The sequence below is a fragment of the Mus caroli genome, chromosome 10, assembly GCF_900094665.2.
Source record: "Mus caroli chromosome 10, CAROLI_EIJ_v1.1, whole genome shotgun sequence".
NCBI lineage: Eukaryota > Metazoa > Chordata > Mammalia > Rodentia > Muridae > Mus > Mus caroli.
In genome coordinates, this window is record NC_034579.1 from 53,909,982 (window position 1) to 53,934,063 (window position 24,082).

The window sequence follows — 24,082 nt, forward strand, 5'->3', positions numbered from 1 at the left end:
ATATATATATATATATATACATATATATATATGTAGGACATATAAAGTATTTATCCAGGTTTATTGTCCCTTTTTAAATTTTTATTTTAGTCATTGAGTCAGGAGAACCTTTCTAATCCCTCATCAGACTTATGATTTACAAGTATACACACACACACACACACACACACACACACACACACCCTTACTCTTTGAGATAGGGTCTCTGTGTAGCCCAGAATGATGACAAACTTCCAGATCCTCCTGCCTCAGACTCTGGTCTGGGTTACTGGTGGACCCACAGCAGCTTCTACTGAGTGTTATTTATTTATTTTTTTTTGAGACCCAGAAAGCTTAAATTTTGATGAAGTGAAATCTGCTTTTTTTCATCAATGGTATTTTTTGCTGTTATGTGTAGTAAAGGCTTCACCAGCCCAAACCCTAAAGTACGTACTCATCTTTCCTTCTAAGACTTTGTGGTGTCCCCACCACCAGAGCACTGCAGTGGATCTGCAAGCTGAGATGTGCCCTGGAGTCTTGTTCTTTGTGAAGATCTCTCTGGACACTCCAGATTCCTGCCATTTCTATGGAATTTTAAGATCGGCTTCTTAATTTCTGCATTAAATGACAGCTGTCGTTCTCAGAGCTGTGGATGAATCTGTGGATAAATTCTAGCAAAATTATGTTTCCCAGTCCAAGCACACGAATGTCTTTCTTTTTGTTTGTATCTCTATTCATCCCCGCTCCCGGATCCCATGTGCTATCATTGTTGTAGCATAGGCCTTGCAGGGTTTTGGTTTGTTGTTTGTTTGTTTTAGTTTTTTTCCTTTGTAATATTATAGTAAATGGAACTATGTTCTTCATTTTCTTTTTTAAATTTTGCTTCATTTTTTGCAAGTGTGTTTATGTGGAGGTCAAGGGACAACTCTCTAGTGTTGATCTCCCCAGCGATCCTCCTGGCCCCGCCTCTCATCTTCTTATAGAGATGCTGAGATAACACCTCTAAGCCACTGAGTCCAGCTTCTGCTTTTGCTCTTGTTTACTAGAGACAGCATCTCACTGAATAGCCTTGGCTAGTCTGGGACTCACTACGTATTCTAGGCTGGCCTCAGACTCAGGGATCCTCCTGGCTTTGGCTCCAGCGCTGGGGTCAAAGGTGTGAGCCACCACTCCCGGCTCCAGCTTTTGTATACTTCTGATTGTGAGCCTAGCCTTGAAGCAGCTGAGCCATCTCTCCAGCCCCTAACTCCAGCTTTTGTATATGGGCTCCTGGGATCAAACTCAGGATGCATCAAGCTGGTGCAGCAAGTGCTGTCACCCATTGATCCCTTCCTCCTACCATTTTAATTGGCTTGGCAGGTGACTTATTGATACTGTGCAGAGAGATGATTGATTTCTGCCTATTGGTTTATTCTTCCATCTGGCTGAACTCATGTATTAGTTTTCAGTGCATAGCTTAGTCTTTCACACGATGCCATCAGCACGTCCTTTCCACTGGGATCTGAATGCCTTCATTTTGCTTGACTTTCCTGGCTAGAACCTTAAATACCCATGCAATGGAAGTGTTGTGACTATATATCCTTGTATATCTTCTTCCTGTTCTGTAGGGAAAAGGTGTCAGCTTAGCTCTGAGCATGAGTCCTGGCCCTGAGTCTTCCTAGGTGCTCCGTGTCAGGTGTAGAAGTCCTCCTCCTGTGTTGTTGAGTGTTTCTATCACGGAAATGTCTGCTGTATGTGGCGTGTGACTTTTATTTTATTGGTAGGGGATATGCTATACTGAGCTCAGTGTGTTAAACCAGCTTGAATCCTTAGGATAAGCCCTACTTGGTCATGGGTAGGAGTCTAATTGACTAGTGTCTGCTGAAGATGTTGCATTTAGTCATGAGAGATATCTATCAGTGGTTTTCTGTCTGTTTGATTTTATTATCAGAATACTGCTGACCACATACAACGGGGTAGATATAGTCCTAGGTTTTGGAAGCATTTAGAAGGGATTGCCATGAATGGTAAATATTTCTTGAAACCACACGGCAATGGATCTCTTTGGGAGATGCACTTTTTAGTGACTAGTCATCTGTTTTCATTTTCCATTTCATTGAGTCAGTTCAGTGGAGAACTTCTATTTCCTGCAGGTTGTTTAGACGTTCTGGCGTGTCCATGGTATCTGTTATACAAGTGAGCCAAAGTCTTTCCCTGCCTCATCTTCCCTCAGAGCCCCTTCACCCAAGGGACAGGAACCTTTCCATGAGTTCCCAGCCACCTTGTGGTTCCTGTCACCATGGTGTAGTATAGTTAGCTATTGTCCCATTTGTTCGCTTCATCTCTTGGTCCAAACTAGGAGGTCCTTGAGTTGGGATGATGTGTTTTGTCTGTTTAATCTCTGGTGCCCTGCTTATCTCTCATGCACATCTCCCTTCCATCAATAAATAACTGTGCACCCCATGGTTGATCAGGGAAACATGGCAGTATAGTCTAAACGAGTATTCTGAAATCACGATAGTGTGGGATTTCTAATGACTTTCTCCTGGAGGTGCCACAAAAGTGAGGTGCCAGCAAGCGTATCTGCTTTATTGGACTAGGGGGTGGAGCTTCTCTGAAAGTGCCTCACTTGAAGGTATGCTGTTCTTTTAACTCTATGCTCCCTGTCTCTGCCACCCCTCTGCTCATCACCCTGGAAATACCCTGCCTCACCCGCTCCTGGGGTGGTCTGTGCTGGGTCTTTACGTTTCTATTCATCTTTCTCAAGCAGCCTGTGATTCTCTGGCTGATACCGTGTTCAACACCGTGTGGACCTTGGGCTGCCGACCCTTTATGAACAGTCAGCGGGCAGCCTGCGTCTGTGCAGAGGAGGAGAAAGAAGAATTGTGAAGAGGAGGTGGCTCTTCCAGGCTTTGAGGCACATCGGGGCGGTTTCAGAGACGGCTGTGTGACAAGAGAGCCGCCCTTTCTTCAAACCCTTCGGAAACCACGAGCTGGGAAAGGGAAGCAGCAGGCCTTGTCCTTTGAGGAAAGTTAAGAAAAAGACACGCAGAGTCTGAAGACTGTTTGCTCTCCCCAGCCGAGAACCATGTGCCTGGAAATCGAGAACCATGTGCCTGGAAATTCAGTTCTTAGCGGAAGGACCGCTACAAGTAGATCCCGCTATTCCTAGATCTGGTCATGACAGTCATAAGCGAAATCTGGGGGAGCCCAAACATTTGGGACATAATGACTTTTCTCTGGCCCATGTTTCAGCTGCCAGTTGACACCTCACATTTAATAAAGCACACTTTTTAGAAAACTCTAAGAGAGATGAATGAATTCCATTCTCATCTATAGTTCTATCTCACTTAATGAGAGCAGAATCCGGGCCGGTAAGTAAGTTCTGCCCATGAGATTCCTCACTGGGGAGCAGAGGCTAGTTGATGAAGGTCAGATGGAATTGGGGCGCCTGAGCTTCCATTTCTCCCTCCAGCGGCCTGTCCCCATGGGTCCGCTCAGACTTCAAGCTCTGTGAGAGTCACTTGCAGATCTGAGATGCGTTGGGTTAGGGGTAGGAGGTATGCTTGGGAGTGACAGGGAGTGACAGGCCATCCCCTCAATTGTGGCTCTCAGCATTAGGAATACCTGTGGATCCATTAAACAAGGCCAGTCAAGACTCTGTGGGCGGTGCCCAGGCCACTTCTGATACTCTGCAGATGTTCTGTCGCCCCTAGCAGGCCACCAATGTAGACTATAATTAGCCAACAAAGTAACACCAGCCTGTTACTTGGATTCAGTTCAAGGCCTGCTGCTTTGTATAGCCTTTCTGAACACAGCCCACTCACTTTTATATTTGTATCTATTTGTTTAAAGCTGCTCTCACCCTGTCATGTCAGAGAGAGAGACAGAGACAGAGACACACAGGGAGAGACAGAGAGAGAGAGACAGAGAGAGAGACAGAGAGAAAGAGAGAGGTTATGATGAAGACTGAAAGGCCCCAATGTTTAAAACAGTTACCTTTGACTATTTATAGAGAAACATTGTTGATTTCTGACCAAAAATTCCCACTCCTTCTATTCCCTTCCTAATTTCATTAAGTTGAACCAGAATTGTCCATCATTCCTCATGGCAATTAAAGAGACCTCCCCCAAAAGAACCCCCCAAACCTGAACTGTTTGTTGCCGCCATTTTAGAAGTCGCCTGACTAGGAGTTAATTGGAGTATCAAGGAGCTGAATTCCACTGCAGATAACATTTTTCTTTATACTTTATGGTATTTATTTCAATAAAATTTATTGAGCACCTGCAAAGTAAGAGTATGATGTAATTGTATACCTTTTCCTATTGTCTTGTCTAACCCAGGGCGCAGAATACTGATATTCCGGGTATATGGGGCCAAAATTTAGTTTTGCTTATAGTATAGCCATTGAATTATTTACGTGCATTCTGATAATTTGAAAAATTAATTTATTTTACTTAGGTGTATGAGTGGTTTGCCTGCATGTGTGTTTATGCAGCATATGCATATCCCATGCCTGGGGAGTTCAGAAATGGCCATTGGATCCCTGGACAGAGTTACAGACAGTTGTGAGTCACCACAACGGGGTGCTGGGAATCGAACCCGGGTCCTCCACAAGAGCAGCCAGTGCGCTTAAGCACCTTATGAATTATTTTTAGGTGAAAACATTTCACCCCAGGCAATATGAAAACACTAAAAAGTACTATGTGACGTTCAACCTATTGTGTTTCCTGTTACACATTATTTTATTAATAGGCTTTCAAATCCCCTTTAAATACTCTATACTGGGGTTGAGATTTTAGGTCACAATTATTAGATATCTAGGAGATCATGAGTTATGCTCTTAGTCATTCATTATTTTAGGGTTTTGACTTGGAATGACATTCCCAGCTCCTTACATTAGTGGCCCTGTTACACCACAAACGAGGTATTTCGTTGTAAGAAAGGAACAGGGAGAATGAGGGAGGTGTCCTTCCCTGAGGAGAAACGCAAATCTTTGAGTCCAGAAGCTAAGGCCCACCTAGGCCACACAGGCCAGCAGTGCCGTGATTTGGACGAACCCAGGGACAAAACCAGCCAGCCAGTCCTTTCATGGGGTGGGGTTATCTAAACTCACAGTACATGATTTAAAGAAGCCAGCTGTCTTAGGAGGTTCTCTGATGTCTCTGAGGACACAGGAAGTTGTTCTAGAGGGGAGGACGGCTGGAAGTGACGAAGCAGGAACTAGTCCTCCCAGTCGATGGCGATGGGGCCGCCTGTCAGTGTCTGGCTCTGCAGCCCAGCAGAGTCCTCGTCCTCACCCACCTCACGACGTACTCTTCGGTGGCACCCTTGGGCACAGCGGGAACGCTCATCCAGCACCCCACATACAAGGACGCGGCAGTGTAGAAATACCTCCTGAAGGGATAAGGACAGTCAACTGTCACTGTAGGCGACAGCAGAGAGTCAACACAGTACCTCTCAGTTCATAAGCACCAACTAGACAATGACAATCTTGTATTTATGGATAGGAAACCAAGGCTTAGAATAAGGAAATTGCCCAGTCCACACATTAAGAATGTGGCCACAAGGAACAGAGACACATGGGTGACCTCAAAAGCTAGCACTATAACTCTGATACGCTGAAGAGCCTTTAGGGGAGCAGTGTCCTGTGCCTTAGCATTTCAGTCCTCTGGACTGGGAGGGGTTCTGGGGCCCAGTGCTCATAAAGAAGTCTTTTTCAGAAGGGTCTGCTAGGCCAGGATCAGTTACTCAGCTGGAGTTTTGGAATAACAAATGGCTGCAAAGCTAGCTCACTTAGAGGCGTTATAGGAAAGAACCCTGCTCTGTGAAGCTTGACCTGAGCTGTGTTTCAATACTGCCAACAGCAGCAAAAGGGATCCATCTTGTCACCCACAGCCTCTTGGGATAGACAGCCTCTTGTCAGCTTGACCCTCCTGTACCCTGTTAGGACACTTTCTTCACCCCTGCTTTTCTCATGTTCATAATTTTAAAGACTGCTTAATGGTCCATTAAACTGATAGTGTGGCCCCTTGGCTGTGTTTATTTGAGGCTCCCCTTTTGCCCTCTTAAGAGCACGCTCTAAAACATAATCTGTTTCTGTGAGATTGCCAAAAGTGTATTTAGACAAAAACCATGTGCGAAGTTAATGATTGTGGCATACTGCCAGGTAGCTTAATTTAAAAATATATATCAATGTATGCTGTTGTTGTTCAGTGCCTATGGCTTAGAAGGCCTCGTAATCTGTAGTTCCCCATACATTCCATGTAGGACACTCCCTATTACGAAGTTATGTCCTATGATTAGCATTCTGGGTTCTACTCTCTTCCCATTCCTGGGCTGTCTTTCCATGAGATTCCTGTCTAAATCCTTTGTTGAACTGACGGCATCACTGGCGTTTTACACTAATCTGCCCACAAAGATTCCAAATTATGGTCCTATGATATTCCTTGTGCACAGCCACTTTATGTGGGTGTGGTGAGGGGCAGGCAATTGTAATTTGTGTGAACCCTGAGTTTCTCAATGGCCAGTTTAACTATAATCTCCCAGAGGTTGTGCACAAGCTAACCACAGGCTCTTAAAATGTCAGTGCACCGGGGCAATACGAAGGAAGGCTCAGGCACGGGGTTATGGGACAAAGGCGTCCAGCTTACCTTGTGGTCTTTGCCCACAAACTTGAAGACCGGGGCTTGGAAGTGCTTTGCTAGGTGGTCCCTGGATGAGTACTGCTTTACTGAGTCATCGGAAACACAGCTAAAAGTAGGATAGACAGCGTGTCAGACCTGATGGCTTCCACAGAGGCAGCGTACACTCCCAGCCAAGGCATTTGGCCCAAGGAGAGGTGAAGTAGGTGGAGTGTGCTAGGCTGCATGCCAGCCTTGTGAGAAGCAAGAGTCAATAGCTTCCTCTCCTGGCAAAGGCATCGTCAGACCTCATCGGGCAGGGCTAAGTAGGATGTCTGCCCTATCCTCCATTCATGGGACCCCAGAGAAAACAGCATCCTGGCTTGGATAAAGGCTCTACGTAATTAGAAGCACTGAGATGTGCTCTTCAGAGAGACTATTGGCTAGTAAGCTTGTCTTTCTGTCTGTGACATGTCATAAAAATCTAGGTTAGTATAGTTGTTGGTCTGAGAAGGCTCTTCCTTGGTTTTAACACTTACTTCCTGGACATAGGAGGGACACAATCCCCCAGAGGGAGTACAGAGGTGAAGGACCCATCTGTGCACATACATTTAAGCTTCTCAGGTGACAAGTGGCCTCAGATGGTTTCATCTCTCTTTTCCCAAACATAACAGCAAGCTGCCATTTCACAGAGTCTGTGGTCTTAATCTTAGTTCAGTTTGGCACATTGCTATGAGGTGCCTGTCATGATGAACTGGGGAAAGGACTTATTAACTGACACACTGAGGCTTGGATATGAATGCACATTTTCTCCTAAGAAGCTAAGGGCCCTCTTTGTGTGATTTGATCCGTTCTAACTTATTTTATATCTTCTTGCATGTACATGCATGTGTGCACACAGAGTCACACACAGACATATATGTACATATGCACAGATGTATTTTTCTATTTTATATGTACTAAGGGTCAAGGTAGAAACAGCAGAGCTTCTTTTGAACTATCTAGACAGAAGGTGACAGTCTTTTACCCAGAGTTTAAATAACAAGTACGTAAGCAGACTTCCCAGCACGAGACAGCAGCTGACTCGTCTCTGGCAAATATAAGAAATGACTTCTAAGCTGACCTTGTCACATTAAGGGTCAGAAACCATTGTTCAGGGTGCTGAGAGCTGTGAGGGGAAAAGAGAGCTGGGGGGATGGGGGGAGGAGGAGCAAGAAGCTGGAGAGAACTAGAAACTTCCAAGGGAACGGGGCAGCAAGGGGAGGGAAGGACCAAAGGCCAAGGAATGTTCCCAACACACGCCATGCCTCTCCCCCATCTAGAAGACTGAAGTTCCTGTCTGCCTGAGCTATGTCCCAGCTGCCATTTAGGCCAAGGAAGAAAGAGATCTTGATATGAACTAGGGGAGTGTTTAGGTTCGCTAATGCCAACACACACCTACAAACCCAATCTAGGGCCTCTCGGCCATTCCACAGAAGTCTCCATATTGTTTCCTCCAGCATCGACCAAGAGGTTCTTCCCTTTTCAATCCTTCCCGATTCATTTCTTATTTCTATGTCTATGCCTGTATGAGGTCTTCTTGTGCTCATAAGGGTATGTGCATGTGTATATGTGGGTTCATATGGTTATGTGCATGTGTATATGTGGATTCATATGGGTATGTGCATGTGTATATGTGGGTTCACGTGGGTATGTGCATGTGTATATGTGGGTTCACGTGGGTATGTGCATGTGTATATGTGGGTTCATGTGGGTATGTGCATGTGTATATGTGGGTTCACATGGGTATGTGCATGTGTATATGTGGGTTCACATGGGTATGTGCATGTGTATATGTGGGTTCATATGGGTATGTGCATGTGTATATGTGGGTTCATATGTGCATCTGTAAAGTCACAGGGCAATGTCTTCCTCTGTCGCTGTCCACCTTAGTTTTTGAGGCAGGGTCTCTCACTGACCCTGGAGCTCATAGATTAGATAGATTGTTTAACTGGGTGAGTGGGCTCCTGGGTGCCAGGAATTTGAAGTCCTGTCTTCTCTCTTGGGGCAGGCATTTCACCTGCTGAGCCATATTCCTAGCACGCCAGTATCAAACTTCTTGAAAGAGGAGTCCACACAAGCTGTTTCGGTGTCTTCCCACAGCCTTACTCTGTTGTGACTCCTGACACATAGCTTTTTCCTCTGAGCAGGGTTATGAATCCTGCTCTTAGCGATATGTGGACAATTCTCTGTTCTGTGTAGTTCTGACTGTGTTCTGGAGACTGGCACACATTTCAAGTGACCCATCGAGCTTCTTCTTAGGTATTCCACAGGTGTCTCAAGTGAAAAACTATTTACTGTTTTATGACCAAATTCAATGGTACCTCAAATTTGCTTATATATGTATATATATATACACAATTTATGTATATAATATTATATATAAAATATATAATAATTATATATGATATTGTATTATTTATATATAATTACATATAAATATATGTTATTTATATATTGTATATATTATACACATTATATTATTATAATTATACATAATATATATATAATTATATATATATAATTATACATAACATTATATATTATATATATCACAACACACACAACACACACACACACACACACACACGCCAAGACAGCGCTGCACTTACCCGTCCTGGATCAGGTAGTACTTGAGGATTTCATCCATCTTTGCAGTGGGTGTGGCAAAGCAGCTCTCTACCAAGCTCTCCAGGCCGCTCACATGCACCAAGGGCTCAATGCCAAAGTAGAGTGAGTCGCGAAGCTTGAGTGTGGGCAGAGTCTCCCGGTACGGTTCCTCGAATTCACGGTCCTTGAAAATCTCCAGTGTGAAGGGGAAGATGCCATGGTTTCGGCTCCTGATTTCCAATGGGGCATTGCGCAGGTTGGGCACGTATCCTTCCGAGATGGTGTACAGTCGTGGGAACTCGCAGGTCACCGGGATCAGCAGTTTGCTGGTCCGAATGATGATGTCCCCGCTGCTCCCAGGGGTCTGCTTGGGCAGACCCGTCACGATGTTGCTGGCAACAATTTTGTCATTCACCACCTGTGCCAGTCAGGGGTGAAGAGAGATTGTGAGATTGTTTCTAGTTACTTCTCTCCTCACCTTAACATTCTCCAAACAATCAGTGAATGCCAAGCTCTGGCCCTCACAAGAGGCAGTGCCACATGCAGATCCTGCTGCAGCTAAGCTAGCCGCGGATTCATCCCGAACCTGCACCCACACCAGTACAGAGGCATTTCAGCTATATACCCCAGAACTGTTTCTGCTCAACCAACAGGAAGTGGTACCAGTCAGTTATGGGGCTATTCCATCAGGTTATCCATAGAAACAATACACACTGCTTGCCTAAATGAGGAACCCCTATTCCTCCATAGATACCCTGTATCTCACCCATAATTAGCCCTAGGATTCTTTTATCAGCACTCATAAACAAATGATTTACTAAGGCCTCTGCGCTGACCTGTATCCAGTCCTCTGTATATCATCCATCTTGCACACTATGTGGTCAGAGCAACTAGCTTCATCCAGTTTTTGTGGACTCAAACCTGCTGTCCCTCCCTAGCACACAAGTCAGGCCTTTGGAAGCAGGGCAGGCTGCTCTGCCCATCAAAAAGATCCGTTGCCTCTTGGCTTGTGTGTATCACACACAGTTCTACCCACATTCAAGCCATAGCCCTTTCCTGGACTCCTAGAGTCCGTGTCTGTTGTGTGTCAGACAGCCCAGCTCTTATTTACATTTTATATCATCTCAGGACTGTGTATGTGTCCTAACAGGCAGGAACTTTTTCCATATTCCCCTCTGGGGCTTCAGAATGGGGGTGTGAGCATGTTTAGATAAGAAAAACATAAGCCTTTTTACCTCAGCCTGGATTAATGTCTGGACTCATTCACCTGTCCTAAAATGATCCACCAACTCCTTAGCCCACTTCATCCTTAGCCTCCAACTAATTGACTACAGGCTGTCGTCAATCCTGCCTCTTGGTACTCCTGGGATTGATGTGGGAAAATACCTTGCATTCAGGTGTCTCAGGGCTGTGTATGAACAGCGGTGGCAGAATTAGTCATCCTACACCTCACTGTTCCAGGACCATGGCTCAGGGCAGAAGATGTCTTGAGCTCAGTTCTCTTGTGTGGACCTATCTCTCCATATACCCTCTGTCCAATACCTCCCTAAGTAGCTTTGGTCACTCCCTAAGTGTCTGCCAGGGAACCTACGTCAACCACGGTGCCGCAGGTCTTGAGGGAGAAGACGATGTTGATGTGGGTGCCATTGGACACTCCTCGGCAGGAGGTGTTGGTCAGGAAGAGCTCCAGGCCTCCAACCAGCTCCCGGGGGACACTCACTTCAATGGCGCTGGACTTGCACAACACGGGGACTGTGTGTAAAGGGGTTCTGTTAGAACAGAAAACCTGGCTTGTGGGGAAGCTAAGGAGGCTTCTAAGGGAATGCTTTCTCCTCCGTGCAACCTGCACTCTTGGCTCTTTTCTTCAGGAAACAGCTTGAAGCAAGTCAATGAATACAGCCAGGATCCCTAATTCCCAAGACGCTGGTCAATGATGCCCCTCAAATCATATTGATTTGAGGCAGGGAATGGTGTGGTTAAGCCTCTGCTCAACAAACGCCTGTCCAAAGGGTGGCTGGCATGACTCCATGGGATGAGACATCCTAAGGATGGACTTTAGCGCCCACACAATTCATTGGCAGCACAGGAAAGACACCACTGACATAGGACTAAATGGCACAGCAGAGCTGCTGTGTTTTGACGTTAGTTACTGCCCCATTAAACAGGCATAAACAGTGTTCCCGCACTCTGGAAGCCTTCCCAATTGTCCTTGAGCTACTCAGTCAACTGCAAACTCAAACTATAAATTCCACTTTAACTTAATATGAAGAAGAGGAGGTCACTTTTCTGTGGCCTTCCTAAGTCTATGTTCTCTCACCCTGCAAACACCCTGAAGGACACTAGGTACTGTCAGAGTTCCCATCTGTGAGCATACATCTCAGCATCGAGACGTACAAAGAAATCAGACACTGGTGCTCAGTCTGTGTTTGCTGGGTGATGGGATGAATAGCCCAGACACCAAGAACTGGGGAACAGTTCTCAGGACACTATTGATGTTGGGGAAGAATTCGCCATTCATCATTATTCAAGCTAGGCTTGGCTCCTGGAATCCTGCTGAATAAGTCAATACTTCTAACCGAGTAGCAGTTGCACTGTTGGCTGTAGAAATCAGAGACCAACTCAGGCAATCAGCAAAGGAAAGGTAGCTTTTCTGGACTTTAAAAAGAGAGAGCTTTCCCCACTCCTGTCTGTTTATGAGACAAGGTCTGACTGGGTAGCTCCAGTTGACTTTGCTTTCTTAGGCAGGGTTCTAGCCTCCATCACCCAAGTGCTGGGATTACCGGCACACCCTGAAGGGGGGAGGGGAAGGGAGAGAGGATTCTCTGTTGAACCATTCCTGTCTGCTGACTCAGGGGACACTTGGTGCTCAGAGGGACAGTGTTCTGAAAGATAAGAATCTTACAGTCTGGAAGGAGGGAAGGCAAAGGTGGGAGGGAGGGACCTCCTGTGAATCAGAAGGGATTCAACCCTTGCCCTACCTTGGCAAGTGTGATTATCTTCAGACAGCACCAAGCCCCGGGGACAGTCACACTGATAGCCCTTCTCAGACCCAAGGCAGGAATGGCTGCAGCCACCGTTGTTGTTGTGACAACCTTCGATGTCTGCAGAGGGAAGTGGCAAAGATAAGAGTCCCGTCCTGTAACCCGCTTCTGCGGAAATCTCAGCATTAGTCACCAGAGATTATTCTTAACTCATGACACAGTCTCCTGTGCTCTAATGTGGTAACCGGTGACTAGGCAAACCCACAAAAATGTTCACTAAATGTTATGACTGCCAAGAGTAATACACCGTCCTCAGCAACAGCTACTGAAGCTCTCCGGACATTTGTAGAGTGTCTTTCTAGTTTTCTCATGATTAGAATGAGGTCATAAATATGTATAAGGCTCAAAGCCATTGCTTAACTGTTGTAATATATGTACACATAAATTAAAATTTTAGAGACCTATTGATGGCTGAAAAGGGATTGAGTAAAAGTTCTGGACCTGCTGGCTGGGTCAGAGTTGCTGCAGAGCAGTTGGGTCATTGGCCCCTCTCCTAGACTCTCTAGGAATAAGAGCACCAGATATAAAAAGTCTTGTGTAGGCTACGGGGCTGGAGAAATAGCTCAGTTACAGTGTTTGCCTACCATTCCCAAGGCCCCAGGTTCTGCCCCTGCTCTAGCATGTCAATGACCATAACCTTAATCCCCAAAATGACTTTTGTGGGACTTGGACTTATCTTTTAGGTTGAGGGCTGTCAGATCCCAATCTGCTACACGGTGTCTAAAGGAAGGTCTATTAGCACGCACAGGCATGACTGTTTGCAGATCATGGCGGTCTATGGTTATTTTATTTATTTATTTTTCACTACAAGGGCAGAACTGGGTACTTCTGATGGATTCTGGATGGTCCACACAGTATTTACAGACTGGTCTTTATGCCACAGTTTTGTGCTCTTTTCTAAGAAGACGGAAGGAAATGTTTCAGATTATCTGACATGCTCAGGGAGCGATGGAAGCTGATGCCTAAGGGTGCTTAGGAAAGACAGGTTAGTGGGTCATCAGTAAGTTGCTGTGGTGTATCAGTACTTGGGCAATGGAAGCGACTAAAGTTGTAATGAATTAATCTTCATTACCTGCTTAGAAGCCCACCTATAACAATTAAAAGAATTTATGTAGTGTGTGTGTGTGTGTGTGTATGTGTGTATGCAACCATGTGTGTATAGAACAGTGACAGCTTGTGTGTGTATAGCAAAGACAGTGTGTGTGTGTGTGTGTGTGTGTGTATAGCAAAGCCACAGTGTGTGGAGGTCCGAGGACAACTTGTGGGCTCAGTTTTCTCCCTCTAGCTTGTGGGTCCCAGGGATCAAACTCAGATCCTCAGGTTTGGTGGCAAACCCTTACCTGCTTCGACATCTTACCAGCCCTAGACAAGCCATATTTTTCCATTAATTAATTAATTTACATCCTGCTTACAGCCCCTCTCTCTCCTCCCAGTTCCCCCTTCATAAGGCCCATCCTCCTCCCATTCCTTTGAGAATGAGGAGCCCCACCCCCATACAAACCCACCATGGCACCTCAAGTCTCTGCAGGACTAAGCATATCCTATCCCACTGAGGCCAGGCAAGGCAGCTCAGTTAGGGGAGCAGTATCCAAAGGCAGGCAAACAGAGTCAGGGCAAGTCCATACTTCAGTCGTTGGGCGACCTGCATGTAGGCCAAGCTGCACATCTGCTACATATGTGTGGGAGTCAGGGGAAAGGGAGGTAGATCCAGCCCTTAGATGCTCTTTGGTTGGTGGTTTAGTCTCTGTGAGCCCCCAAGGGTCCAGGTACGTTGACTCTATTGTTTTTCTATGGAGTCCCTATTCCTTCCTGGTTCCTCAATTCTTCCCCCAATTCTGCCACAAGATTTCCCAAACTCTGTCTAGTGTTTGGTTGTTGGTTTCTGCCTCTGTTTCTGGTCAGCTGCTGGGTGGAGCCTCTCAGAGGACAGTCATGCTAGGCTCGAGTCTGTGAATCCAGGCTAACAGATACAAACATAGCCTGAGGCTCCAAGGAAGTTGAAGGAGAAAGGCAGGCCTGCAGGGTGTCCCTATTGATCCCTGTGGGATGGCTTGGCACACACCTCATCCCCTGGCCCCCTACAAATTGGCAGGGGTTGCTACTCCATTCATTTATGTCTGTCTGACACAGGACACCTGTGTGTCCAGGCCAGCAGTGACAAATATCGCTGTCAACAGTGTCTTCACAGGTTGTATCACTGTGAAAAGCCATGCCATCTATTTTTAAAGGATATATGCAGTTTGTGGATTTTTGAAATAGTTGAGATTATAGATAATAATGTGGAAGAAAATATAAAAATTTGCTACTATGCTATGAAGTGTTAAAATCACCGGGATGTGATATGCATGCCTTTATTTCCAGCACACTGGAAGCAGAGGCAGGCGGATCTCTGTGATTTCTAGGCCAGCCTGGCCTATATACCAAGCTCCAGGTCGACCAAGGCTATATTGTGAGACACCGTCTCAAAAAAAAAAAAAAAAAAAAAAAAAAACAATTAAAAAAAAAAAAAAAAAAAAAAAAGGTGTTCAAATCCACATTAAAGGTTTTTTTCCTTCTAACAGAAGACTTCTCTTTCAGTGCGAGGTCACCCCCAGGGCTTCACCTGGCTCAGCATACACTCTGCTGCCCGCCACCTTCAAAATGACCTTTCCTAAGTCAGTTTATTTCTCTAAGTTGCAATTTCAATATCTGTAAGATGAAGCGGTAACCCTAACTAAGTACACTGGGCATTTTCAGGTCAAAAATGCAAAACAAACAAAAAAAAGCCTCCCCCCCCCCAAAAAATCCAAATTGCCTTAAAGGATTTAAGCCCCTCGGGACAGTGGAAAGAAATGTTCAGGGCAGAAACTTCTAGCCCTGAATGACTGGGGGTCATTTACATTTTTTTTACTCTTCCCTATTTTCCTATTTATATAATAAACCATTAAAATTTACTTAAAAATTCAAAAGTATAATTAATTTTTAAAAAGCTATAACCATTTAATAGCCACACTAAAGAAACAAATACATTTAGCCTTTCAATAAAAGTTAAATGTTATAAATAGAAACACTATTCTTAAAGTATTGCTCAGACAGACACATAAAATTTTTATTATTTGCTAAATATTTTTCAGTTATGGTTATTAGGTTTTAAGATTATATGAATATTAACCATAATAGTCTCAATAATGTGTTCATGAATAATTACAACTGTTCTTCATGAAATATTTTATTAATATTCAAATATGTTGAAATTATTACATAAAATTATTAAGATTTAGGGAGGACTCCTGACATTATCATTATTCAATAAAATTCAAAATAATTTAGTCTCTTTATAAGGACAGCAATGTAATACTCCAGTTAATGTTCTCTGAATTAATAATGCAAACTTTGTAGGACACTACTCATAAATTTTTCTCTTTGGGATGGTATCTTATTATTTTGAATGTGACAAAAAGAAAATGAACTCTTATATATTATAGATTGTAACTATTAATAAACAGGTTTAATGGTACTGATGGGCAATCATATAGCCTTTGTAAATAATAACAGCCATGCTATTTACCTGTCCATGGCAGGCTCTCAGGGGTGTTAGGGCAACTTAGACTTGTGAAAGCAGGTGTGAGTTGTCCTAACACTGGCCCTAGCTGTGGCTAGGACATGGTCTGAGTCCCAGGGAACAGTAGCAGATTACTGAATCATTACCCATAAAAATGTGAAACGTTACATCAACTAAAAGGTAATAGAGTAACAATAGATACTTTCATTTCAATTCCTTGCAATACATCAGTAAGGCTTTGGTTACTAAACCATGCGCATAGCAACCCTGTTATTAAAAGTAGTTAATGGGGTCAGGGAGCAGCTGAGGGGCTAAGAGCCCTAGCTCTCTTCCCAGAAGACCTGGGTTCAACTCTCCCAGCACCAACACAGTGGCTCACAACCATCAGTAACTCCAGTTTCCTAACCGCTGTGGACACCAGTCACTCATGTGCTACGTGTCCATACATGCAGGCAAAGCGCTCATACAAATAAAAATTTTAAGTAGATAAGTTTATCTTCAAAATAATTAATCTTCCCCAAAACAAAGAAAAAATAAATCAATGTAAAAAAAGTTTCTCAAGTTGTCTGTCTTTTTTGTTTGTTTTGTTTTGTAAGACAGGGTTTCTCTGTGTAGCCCTGGCTGTCCTGGAACTCTCTCTGTAGACCAGGACGGCCTCGAACTCACAGAAATCCGCCTGCCTCTGTCTCTGGAATGTTAGAATGAAAGGCGTGGGCTGCCACCACCTCTATCCTAGTGTTTTCTCAATTTTCTAAGCCAGTAAGAATCACCTATAGAATTTATTAAAATTGTAAATTCTGAGGTCTCATCCCAGCGTGTTGAAGCAGATTTCCCCACTAGAAGTGGCCTTGTGGGGGTTGGGGTGGGGATCCCAGTCTCAGACCCAGGAAGGTTGAGAACCTGGGCTGCTGCATGCCACTGTCAGCTTCTGGCCAGCAGTAGCTGGCACCTAGACATTAGTTAGCAACATAGTTACCTCTGCACTTTAACAAGATCCTATGGGATTTGTGGACACATTTAAGTTTGAGAAAGTGGATATTATTCCTCTTCAGTTTCCCCACAACGTTCTAATTCTTGCAACCCCCGCACCCTTCGATCTTGAATTCTGTCCACAGCTTAAGCACCGCCAGTGCCCTGTAGTCATTTCCTTAGGCTGACAAAGTGTTATTTTCCGCTACCGCCAAGCCAGCTTCCCAAAAGTCAAAGAACAAGCCAGTGGCTCCCTTTGGATGCTGGGTTTGCATCCCCTCCTCACCCAGTCTCACCTTCGCAAGTCTTCCCGTCGCTCCTGAGCACGCGGCCGACCCCGCATGCGCAGCGGTGTGAGTTTTTGAGGTTCACGCAGATCTCGCTGCAGCCACCGTTGTTGTGCTCGCATTCATTTTCGTCTGTAGAAGAGAAACCACATCACTGCCAACACCATTGAGCAACCTTACCCTGCCCCAGCTCCTGAACAGAATCCCCGTTCTGTGTCTTCCAAGATGCTGTTGGATAGCCCGGTGCCCCATTGTGCATGAGCCAGCGTGGTCCGGTCTATGGGCCTTGTCCCTCCCTAATTAGCTGTTAGCTCATCTGTCCTCTTCTGTTCATCTGTCCTCTCCAAGCAGAAGGTGTCCGAGTACTTGTGAGATGCTATTCTTTAGAGTAGAGCTATGGGGCTGGCAAGATGGCTCAGCAGAGAAAGGCACTTTCTGCTAACCCGGACAGCCTGAGTTTGGGTGGAACACACAAGGCAGAAGAAGATGAGAACTGACATCTGGAAGTTGTTCTGTAACCTCCACATGTGTGGCATGGCACATGGGAACTCATGCACAATAAATACATAAATGTAATAAGGGGAAGGCCACGGGGGGGGGGGGCGGGGAGGATGAGGTTCCTCTCGTGTGCTAGGTACACTTATTTATTTGTTTTTATGAAGTCCTCTTTCTCCAATAAGTTCATGAAAAAATTGTTCAGTGCAAGGTCATCGATTTTACTTTGTTTTAAAGCACAGAAAGAGCTTAAGGGGCAGAAGGAACTATCTAGCAAAACACTGTGTGAAAATAGTCCTCTGTTATTGCATGACAAACCACCCTCATGTGCCAATAGAGGAACCCCAGGTCAGTGCACTGCAACGGCTGAAACATAGATGTTCGCCTCCCACTTGGGATGTCAATCTCCAGTTGAGAAACTGATGTGCAATTGGTCCTGACTTACAGGCACACTTGGAAACCTGCTCTGGAGCAGGGCATCCTTGGAGGAGGCGAGACGGGTGGGTAGAGAACCACAGAAAGCCCCTAATGCCGGGTGAGGGCGTGGCACAAATCACTGCAGACAGCTCACAATGGAAACGAATAGGCACGTTGTAGAGGCTTTGACTGGTGTACTGGCTACTTTTGTGTCAACTTGACACAGCTGGAGTTATCACAGAGAAAGGAGCTTCAGTTGAGGAAATGCCTCCATGAGATCCAACTGTAAGGCATTTTCTCAATTAGTGATCAAGGGGGAAAGGCCCCTTGTGGGTGGGACCATCCCTGGGCTGGTAGTCTTGGGTTCTATAAGAGAGTAGGCTGAGCAAGCCAGGGGAGGCAAGCCAGTAAAGAACATCCCTCCATGGCCTCTGTATCAGCTCCTGCTCCCTGACCTGTCTGAGTTCCAGTCCTGACTTCCTTTGGTGATGAACAGCAGCATGGAAGTGTAAGCCGAATAAACCCTTTCCTCCCCAACTTGCTTCTTGGTCATGATGTTTGTGCAGGAATAGAAACCCTGACTAAGACAACTGGTGATAAAAGAATAAACCAAGAGCCATACAAGCATTTTTTTAAAGAGAAAAAAAAAATCCAAAGGGAAAAAATGAACTAAGTAAGGGAAGCCAATGTTTAGAGCTTGCAGTAGAAAGACAAAACGGTAAACAACAGTAGATAAGATGAGAGTCTCATGTAGCCCAGGCGAGCCTAGAAGCACTATGCAGAAGAGGCTGGCCTTGTACTCCTGATCTTCCCTTTCCATCTTCCAAGTGCTGGGGTCTCAGCTATGTGTCACTGTGCACTGGGCCCTTGAAACGACGTTGAAATGACCCGATAGTGCATCTCAATTTGGATATCAGATTTTCTGGGTTTGCTTTTTGAGTCAGAGTCTTGCCTATGTAGCTCAGGATGGTCTTGAATTCACCATGCTTCTGCCTCAGCTTCCTCAGAGCTAGAGCTACAGAGTAAGCACACCTTAATGGAGGCCAGTTCTCAGCAGAAACATTTAATCTGTATTTACGGTTCGTAAAAACAGACAAATTTCTGTCATTCGAGTTGTCCCAAGCATTTTTTGGTTTGCCAATGGCTGGATCAAAAGGTGTTTATATTAAAATCTAGTCAACTGAAGAGTTGGACCCTCGGGGACACTGGCCACTCTCAATGGCTTTATAAGAGCAGACTGTGTGGTTCCAAACTGTCCCTGATCACACCATGAGCTTGTGCTGTGCTGTAGTTGTGAGCAACAAAGACAAGCTCAATTGCAAATGCTCAGAGATTCACTGGGATGTCTCATCGATCCCGAGGGACCATTTCTGCCCTGTGACTAGTTCTTACCAAAGCAAGTCTGCCCATCTGGGCCCAGCGAGGTTCCTGGAGAGCACGCACACTCGGTGGTATCCAGGCAGTTGCCGTGACAATCCTCATCACAGATGTCATAGAAATCTATGGAAGGACAACAGTTACCTTCTGTGAGTGGCGAGGCTCAGAGGACCCTGTCTTTTGAGTTGTCTCATGAATGCCGGCGTGGGCCACAAGTTCCTGACATTTCTCATGGCTCAGGGAATGTATCATCAATGGAGTGAGACCAGCTGCTCATGGGCAGTTTGGTCCATTCAGATAACCAGTTTGCAGCTACAGATCTCAGGCCCATGGTGACCAGAGGACTTCAGCAAACTAAACACATTAGTGCATACGAGCTAGGTCATGCTCAGCTGTGGTCTCTCCAGAGTATGCACAGGAGCTGGGAACACCAGCTTCTATGGGCCCTGGGTTTGAGCTTTACTGTTTAAAGGTGTTTACAAAGTCCCCAGATTTTGATGGCATTGGTGATGTGGTAATTCACTTCTAAGTATTATTGACACTAAGTTGCATCTTCCCGTTATATATCATGCCTAAAAAGCATCGAAAGCAAGCACAAAGCTACCGTGTGGATTTCTGGGCATCTATCTGTTCACCCATTGGTCATCTCTACACAGGTAGATTACTGAGGGCTCTTCCATACTCAGGAAGGTGAAAATCCATCACTTCTAATCTTGTAATGTTTTAATTTCTTTTCTTTTAATGAAGAAATAAGCACCACACTAACTAACTGGCTTTCATACGGTGCCTTTCTCTTTAACTCCATCTGTGGGCTTCCTGGGGAGGGAAGGGAGCACAGGCGGGTACTTACGGCCACAGTAGACATGGAAGCAGACGCTGGGCCTGGCCAGCCGATACACGTAGTAGCCTCTGGGGCAGGCCTTGACTTCCACCGTGGCGTTCCACAGACAGCAGTTTCCTTTGAAGCTGGCACAGGCCTGGCGTTGCACAATGCCATCCTCTTCTAGGGGGTGGCTGCCATTGAGCCAGACAGGAGCATGGGTCCCACAGTGATTTTCTGGTATGCAGAAGGTAGGCATGGCATCTCCTGCCATCCCCGTGAAGCGATACCACTCCCCATTCATATGGTTGTCGCAAAGAGGTTGATTCTGGGACTCGTCAAACTGGTGGTCAGTGTTCCTCCAGGGCTCGTTCAGACTGATGTAAGCGGAACAAGGATCTAGGGCTGGGGGTGAAAGAGGACCCAGAGATACCCGGTGATGTTTCAGATCACAGTGCCAATGACTGGCTACATCCACCTCGCTCTTGCATTTTGATTTGTCAAACAAAAAGTGTGTGGATGTGATGTGATGTGATGTGATGTGATGTGATGTGATGTGATGTGATGTGATGATGTGGTGTGGTGGTGGTGGTGGTGGTGGTGTGTGTGTGTTGTGGGGAAATTCTGCTAATCAAGATCAAAGTCTTCTGAGACTTGACACGTAATGGAGGACTCCCTTCATTGGCAGGGCTCCTCCTTCTCTGATTTTGTCTGGGGAATTCAAACCGTTCACACATACCTCCATGCCCCTGTCTGCAGGGCATTGTCATTCATTGTAGGTACTCAAAGGCTGTGTTCATCTCTGTTCCCCTTGCCCTCCCGGATCAATATCAGCCTATGATCCCTGAGGGCGGGGAGAGTTTTGTGTGTGTGTGTGTGTGTGTGTGTGTGTGTGTGTAAAAAAGGAGGAAGGCCTTGAGTTACCTTTGCAAAAGTGGCAGTCAGGTCTTGCCTCAGTATGAAGTCTGACTGAATAAAGAATGTGGAAAGCTCATTCCACAGAAAGGGAAAGGCCCGAGGCACACGGCCAGTTGCTTTGAAATACTCTGCAGCTTGGCAAGAGCAGGCGGGAAATAACTTGACGGTCTGGGGCAAAAAGTGTTCAGGACACTGTGCTTTCTGGAAATGACATTTGTAAGATTGTAAATTCTTGCTTGTGCCACCTTCTCTTCAAGTTTTGTGAGTTCCTTCCAAAGTCTTTAAAATGCCTCTGAGCTGCCCCAGCAGAGTGCCAGCTGACAATTCAGTGCTTCCTGAAGGGATGTCCTCAGATTCCCTCCCTGCTCCTAGGGGGCAGTCTCCTCCACCCCTCTGACTATGGCTCTCCAGCCAAGCAGGGCTTCCAGAACAATTTCACAGATGATTATAACTTCATAGAAATATTTCACTCATCTCCCTGTCTCTAATTTTACAAGAAATGTTAGACTCTCAACCATTCATGGCATTGACAGCAACTCCTGTAATGACTATTCCATGATTTCTAAAGTTTTCCTTAAAGTTAAAGGTCATTTCTTAGACTGTTGGAAAGTTCAGTTGCCCTCCTGTTGTAGAGGAACGGTGGCGTGAAGAAGAGATTGACCCTATATGAGATGTTACACAAACATAGTTGCTGGATATTTGCTGACATTACATTCTTCCACCCTCTTTTAAAATCCCCATTTGGTGTCAAATCGTCTTTTTGCTCTCAGTGTAGAGGCAAGAGTGTGGCATTATAGAAATTGATCCTAGTTAGCTCAGACAGTCCTCAGCGTCTTGCAAGAGAACACCCTGTATGTTTCTCTCAAAGTCTCCCTCCTTGCTAGAAAGCTCAGTGGCTCAGCAGAACACTTAGGAGCTTGGGTCTTATACAAAGACCAACCACGGGACCTGAGCAGACGTATTTGTGTCCCTATCTTGTTATCCTGGAGGCTGGTGTACCTGGGAGGCCCTGTACACTGTCCAAGTCACAGTTTTTGCAGCCCTTGTGCCTTTGCTGTGTCTAGAAGCTCCCTGTCCTGTCCCCTGCTTCTCCCTGCCCACCTCTTCTTTCCTGGGTTCCAAGCACTGAGAAGCACCATTGATTATTATTATCTCAAGCCTGTGGTCATTCACATTGTTTTAGTTTCTATCTACAATGTCCCCTGTCCCAGGATCCCATCCAGGATATTGTAATACGCATATCTCCTCAGGGTTCAATCTGTTGTTGTTTGTTGTTGTTGCTTGGTTTCTGTTTTTCAAGACATGGTTTCTCTGTGTAGCCCTGGCTGTCCTGTCGAGACTCACTCTGTAGACCAAGCTGGCCTCAAACTCACAGAAATCCACCTGCCTCTGCCTCCTGAGTGCTGGGATTAAAGGTTGTGCCACTATTGCCTGGATTCAAACTTTGTGTTTGTGTGTGTGTGTGTACATATGTAAATATATATGTGTATATGTATGTGTATGTATATATATACATATATACATATGTATATATGTATATGTGTATACTTAAAGGTGTCAGTGTGGCCCAAGTAACTGCAGAGAAACTAATCTAAGCCAGTCACACACTGAGCTACACAGAAACACCCAGAAGGATCCTCGTTGGCAAGTTTTATGCCAAGCCTGAGAAAAACAGCTTGAGAGTTGCTTGGTCTGTGCAAAAAGTCACTCGTATTTCTAAAGGTCAAATTTAATACCTGTTTTATCCAGGTCTGCACCCTTCATGGGGACAGAACATTTGCTCCCTTTTACTCATTAAGGAAAAAGCTCTGTTCTCATTTCTAAAAGAAACAAAATATTGTTTCCATTCTTAAAGTTGGAACTCTAAAGTCCTTACCCTAGGAAGAGATCTAATTTCTTTTCACACATACTCCCATAACCCCTTAGCTCATAGGAGGGTTTTAGAGAAAAAAGGTCCTTGGAAGTCCTAGCCACTCAGGCAGGAAGCTAAAGGAACATGAAACAAAAATTCTCTGGGTATATATCCGTGTAGGTTGAATGACTGTTTTTGTTTTTTTGTTTTGTTTTTGTTTTTGTTTTTTTTACACAACCATAGGGCTGTATTTAAGACCCTGTCATCTGGTTCTTAACATTTGGTACCCAAAAGCAAACAGCAACACAAAAGTACATTGTGCCAAATTCTTGACACGAGACTTACCCGCAGGTGACACCAAGGTGACTGTGCTGGAGAGGCAGGTGAGCAGCAGGAACAGAGGCATCGTTCTGATCCAGCTGCCAGGAGTGGATAGAAGATTCACGGTGTAACAACAGTTCTCCGTTGTTCTTTCAAGCACTCAGGAGAGAATATCCCTCTGGACTCTTAGGAAGAAAATCTGTATCAGCACTGGCTGGGACCTCGTGGGACAGCGGAAGAGGGTGCGTGGGATAACGCTCTGGCCTTGACTCCAGATAGAGGCCCTGCTCCTCACCTTCCCCAGCAGTATTTTACTGATATGGGTCTTTAGAGGAAACAAGAAACAAAAAACCCCTCTCCATGCCTCATCCTCCTATTGTGTGTGCCCCCACCCCGCCAAGAACCTCCTGTAACAGAGCCTTCAGTATCTTATCCAGAAGGGAACTCTCACTTAGGGACATCCCCTCACGTCAAATCTTGTTTTGTGACTTCTAGGAACTGACTTCCTGATGTGGCAGCCATGGCATTGTGCAACCTTCTTCAGCCAGAGCGAGTCAAGCCACACCATTGGAACTGGGTACTGGGGAAATGTCTCAGTCTGATGGTCCAGAGCACACACACACACACACACACACACACATAAACACAGAGAAACACCAGAAATACACACATACACACAGAGAGACATATATATAGACATACATATGTACATACATAGACACAAACGCTCACACACAGAGACACACATAGACACAGGACACACATACACAGACACACAGAAAAACACATACCCAGACACCCACACATGCACACA

General features: G+C 45.3%; 2 protein-coding genes across 3 annotated transcripts in view; one reads left to right on the plus strand and one right to left on the minus strand.

Annotated features, from left to right (window-relative positions):
* The window catches only part of Pla2g12b (phospholipase A2 group XIIB), a 19,191-nt gene extending 15,929 nt beyond the window's left edge, over positions 1-3,262 (plus strand). The window contains exon 4 of one of the 2 annotated variants that reach the window (XM_021174471.2): positions 2,729-3,262. In XM_021174471.2, coding sequence (XP_021030130.1) covers positions 2,729-2,847 — 119 coding nt within the window. In that variant the 3' untranslated portion in view covers positions 2,848-3,262. Of the gene's footprint in view, positions 1-2,725 lie in introns of both variants that reach the window. The other variant, XM_021174470.2, reaches the window with a different exon arrangement.
* A 1,421-nt stretch (positions 3,263-4,683) lies between these two features.
* On the minus strand, positions 4,684-23,460 carry Oit3 (oncoprotein induced transcript 3). The gene is made up of 9 exons (XM_021174469.2): positions 23,293-23,460; positions 20,208-20,582; positions 19,373-19,480; positions 17,078-17,200; positions 12,209-12,331; positions 10,822-10,982; positions 9,233-9,648; positions 6,612-6,711; positions 4,684-5,355 (listed from the first exon to the last, which is right to left on the minus strand). Exons 1-9 carry the CDS (start codon positions 23,351-23,353, stop codon positions 5,182-5,184), a joined length of 1,641 nt encoding a protein of 546 aa, XP_021030128.1. The 5' UTR covers positions 23,354-23,460; the 3' UTR covers positions 4,684-5,181.
* Between the last annotated feature and the right edge of the window lie 622 nt (positions 23,461-24,082).

What these genes read in the sequence shown, in the direction of transcription:
- Oit3 (XM_021174469.2), bottom strand. Translation starts at nt 23,353, where the DNA reads ATGCCTCTGTTCCTGCTGCTCACCTGCCTCTCCAGCACAGTCACCTTG. An exon ending in CTTCCATGTCTACTGTGGCC is followed by an intron (nt 19,481 to 20,207) that starts GTAAGTACCCGC and finishes GTCCTTCCATAG; the next exon opens with ATTTCTATGACATCTGTGAT. An exon ending in TTGTGGGCAAAGACCACAAG is followed by an intron (nt 5,356 to 6,611) that starts GTAAGCTGGACG and finishes TTATCCCTTCAG; the next exon opens with GAGGTATTTCTACACTGCCG.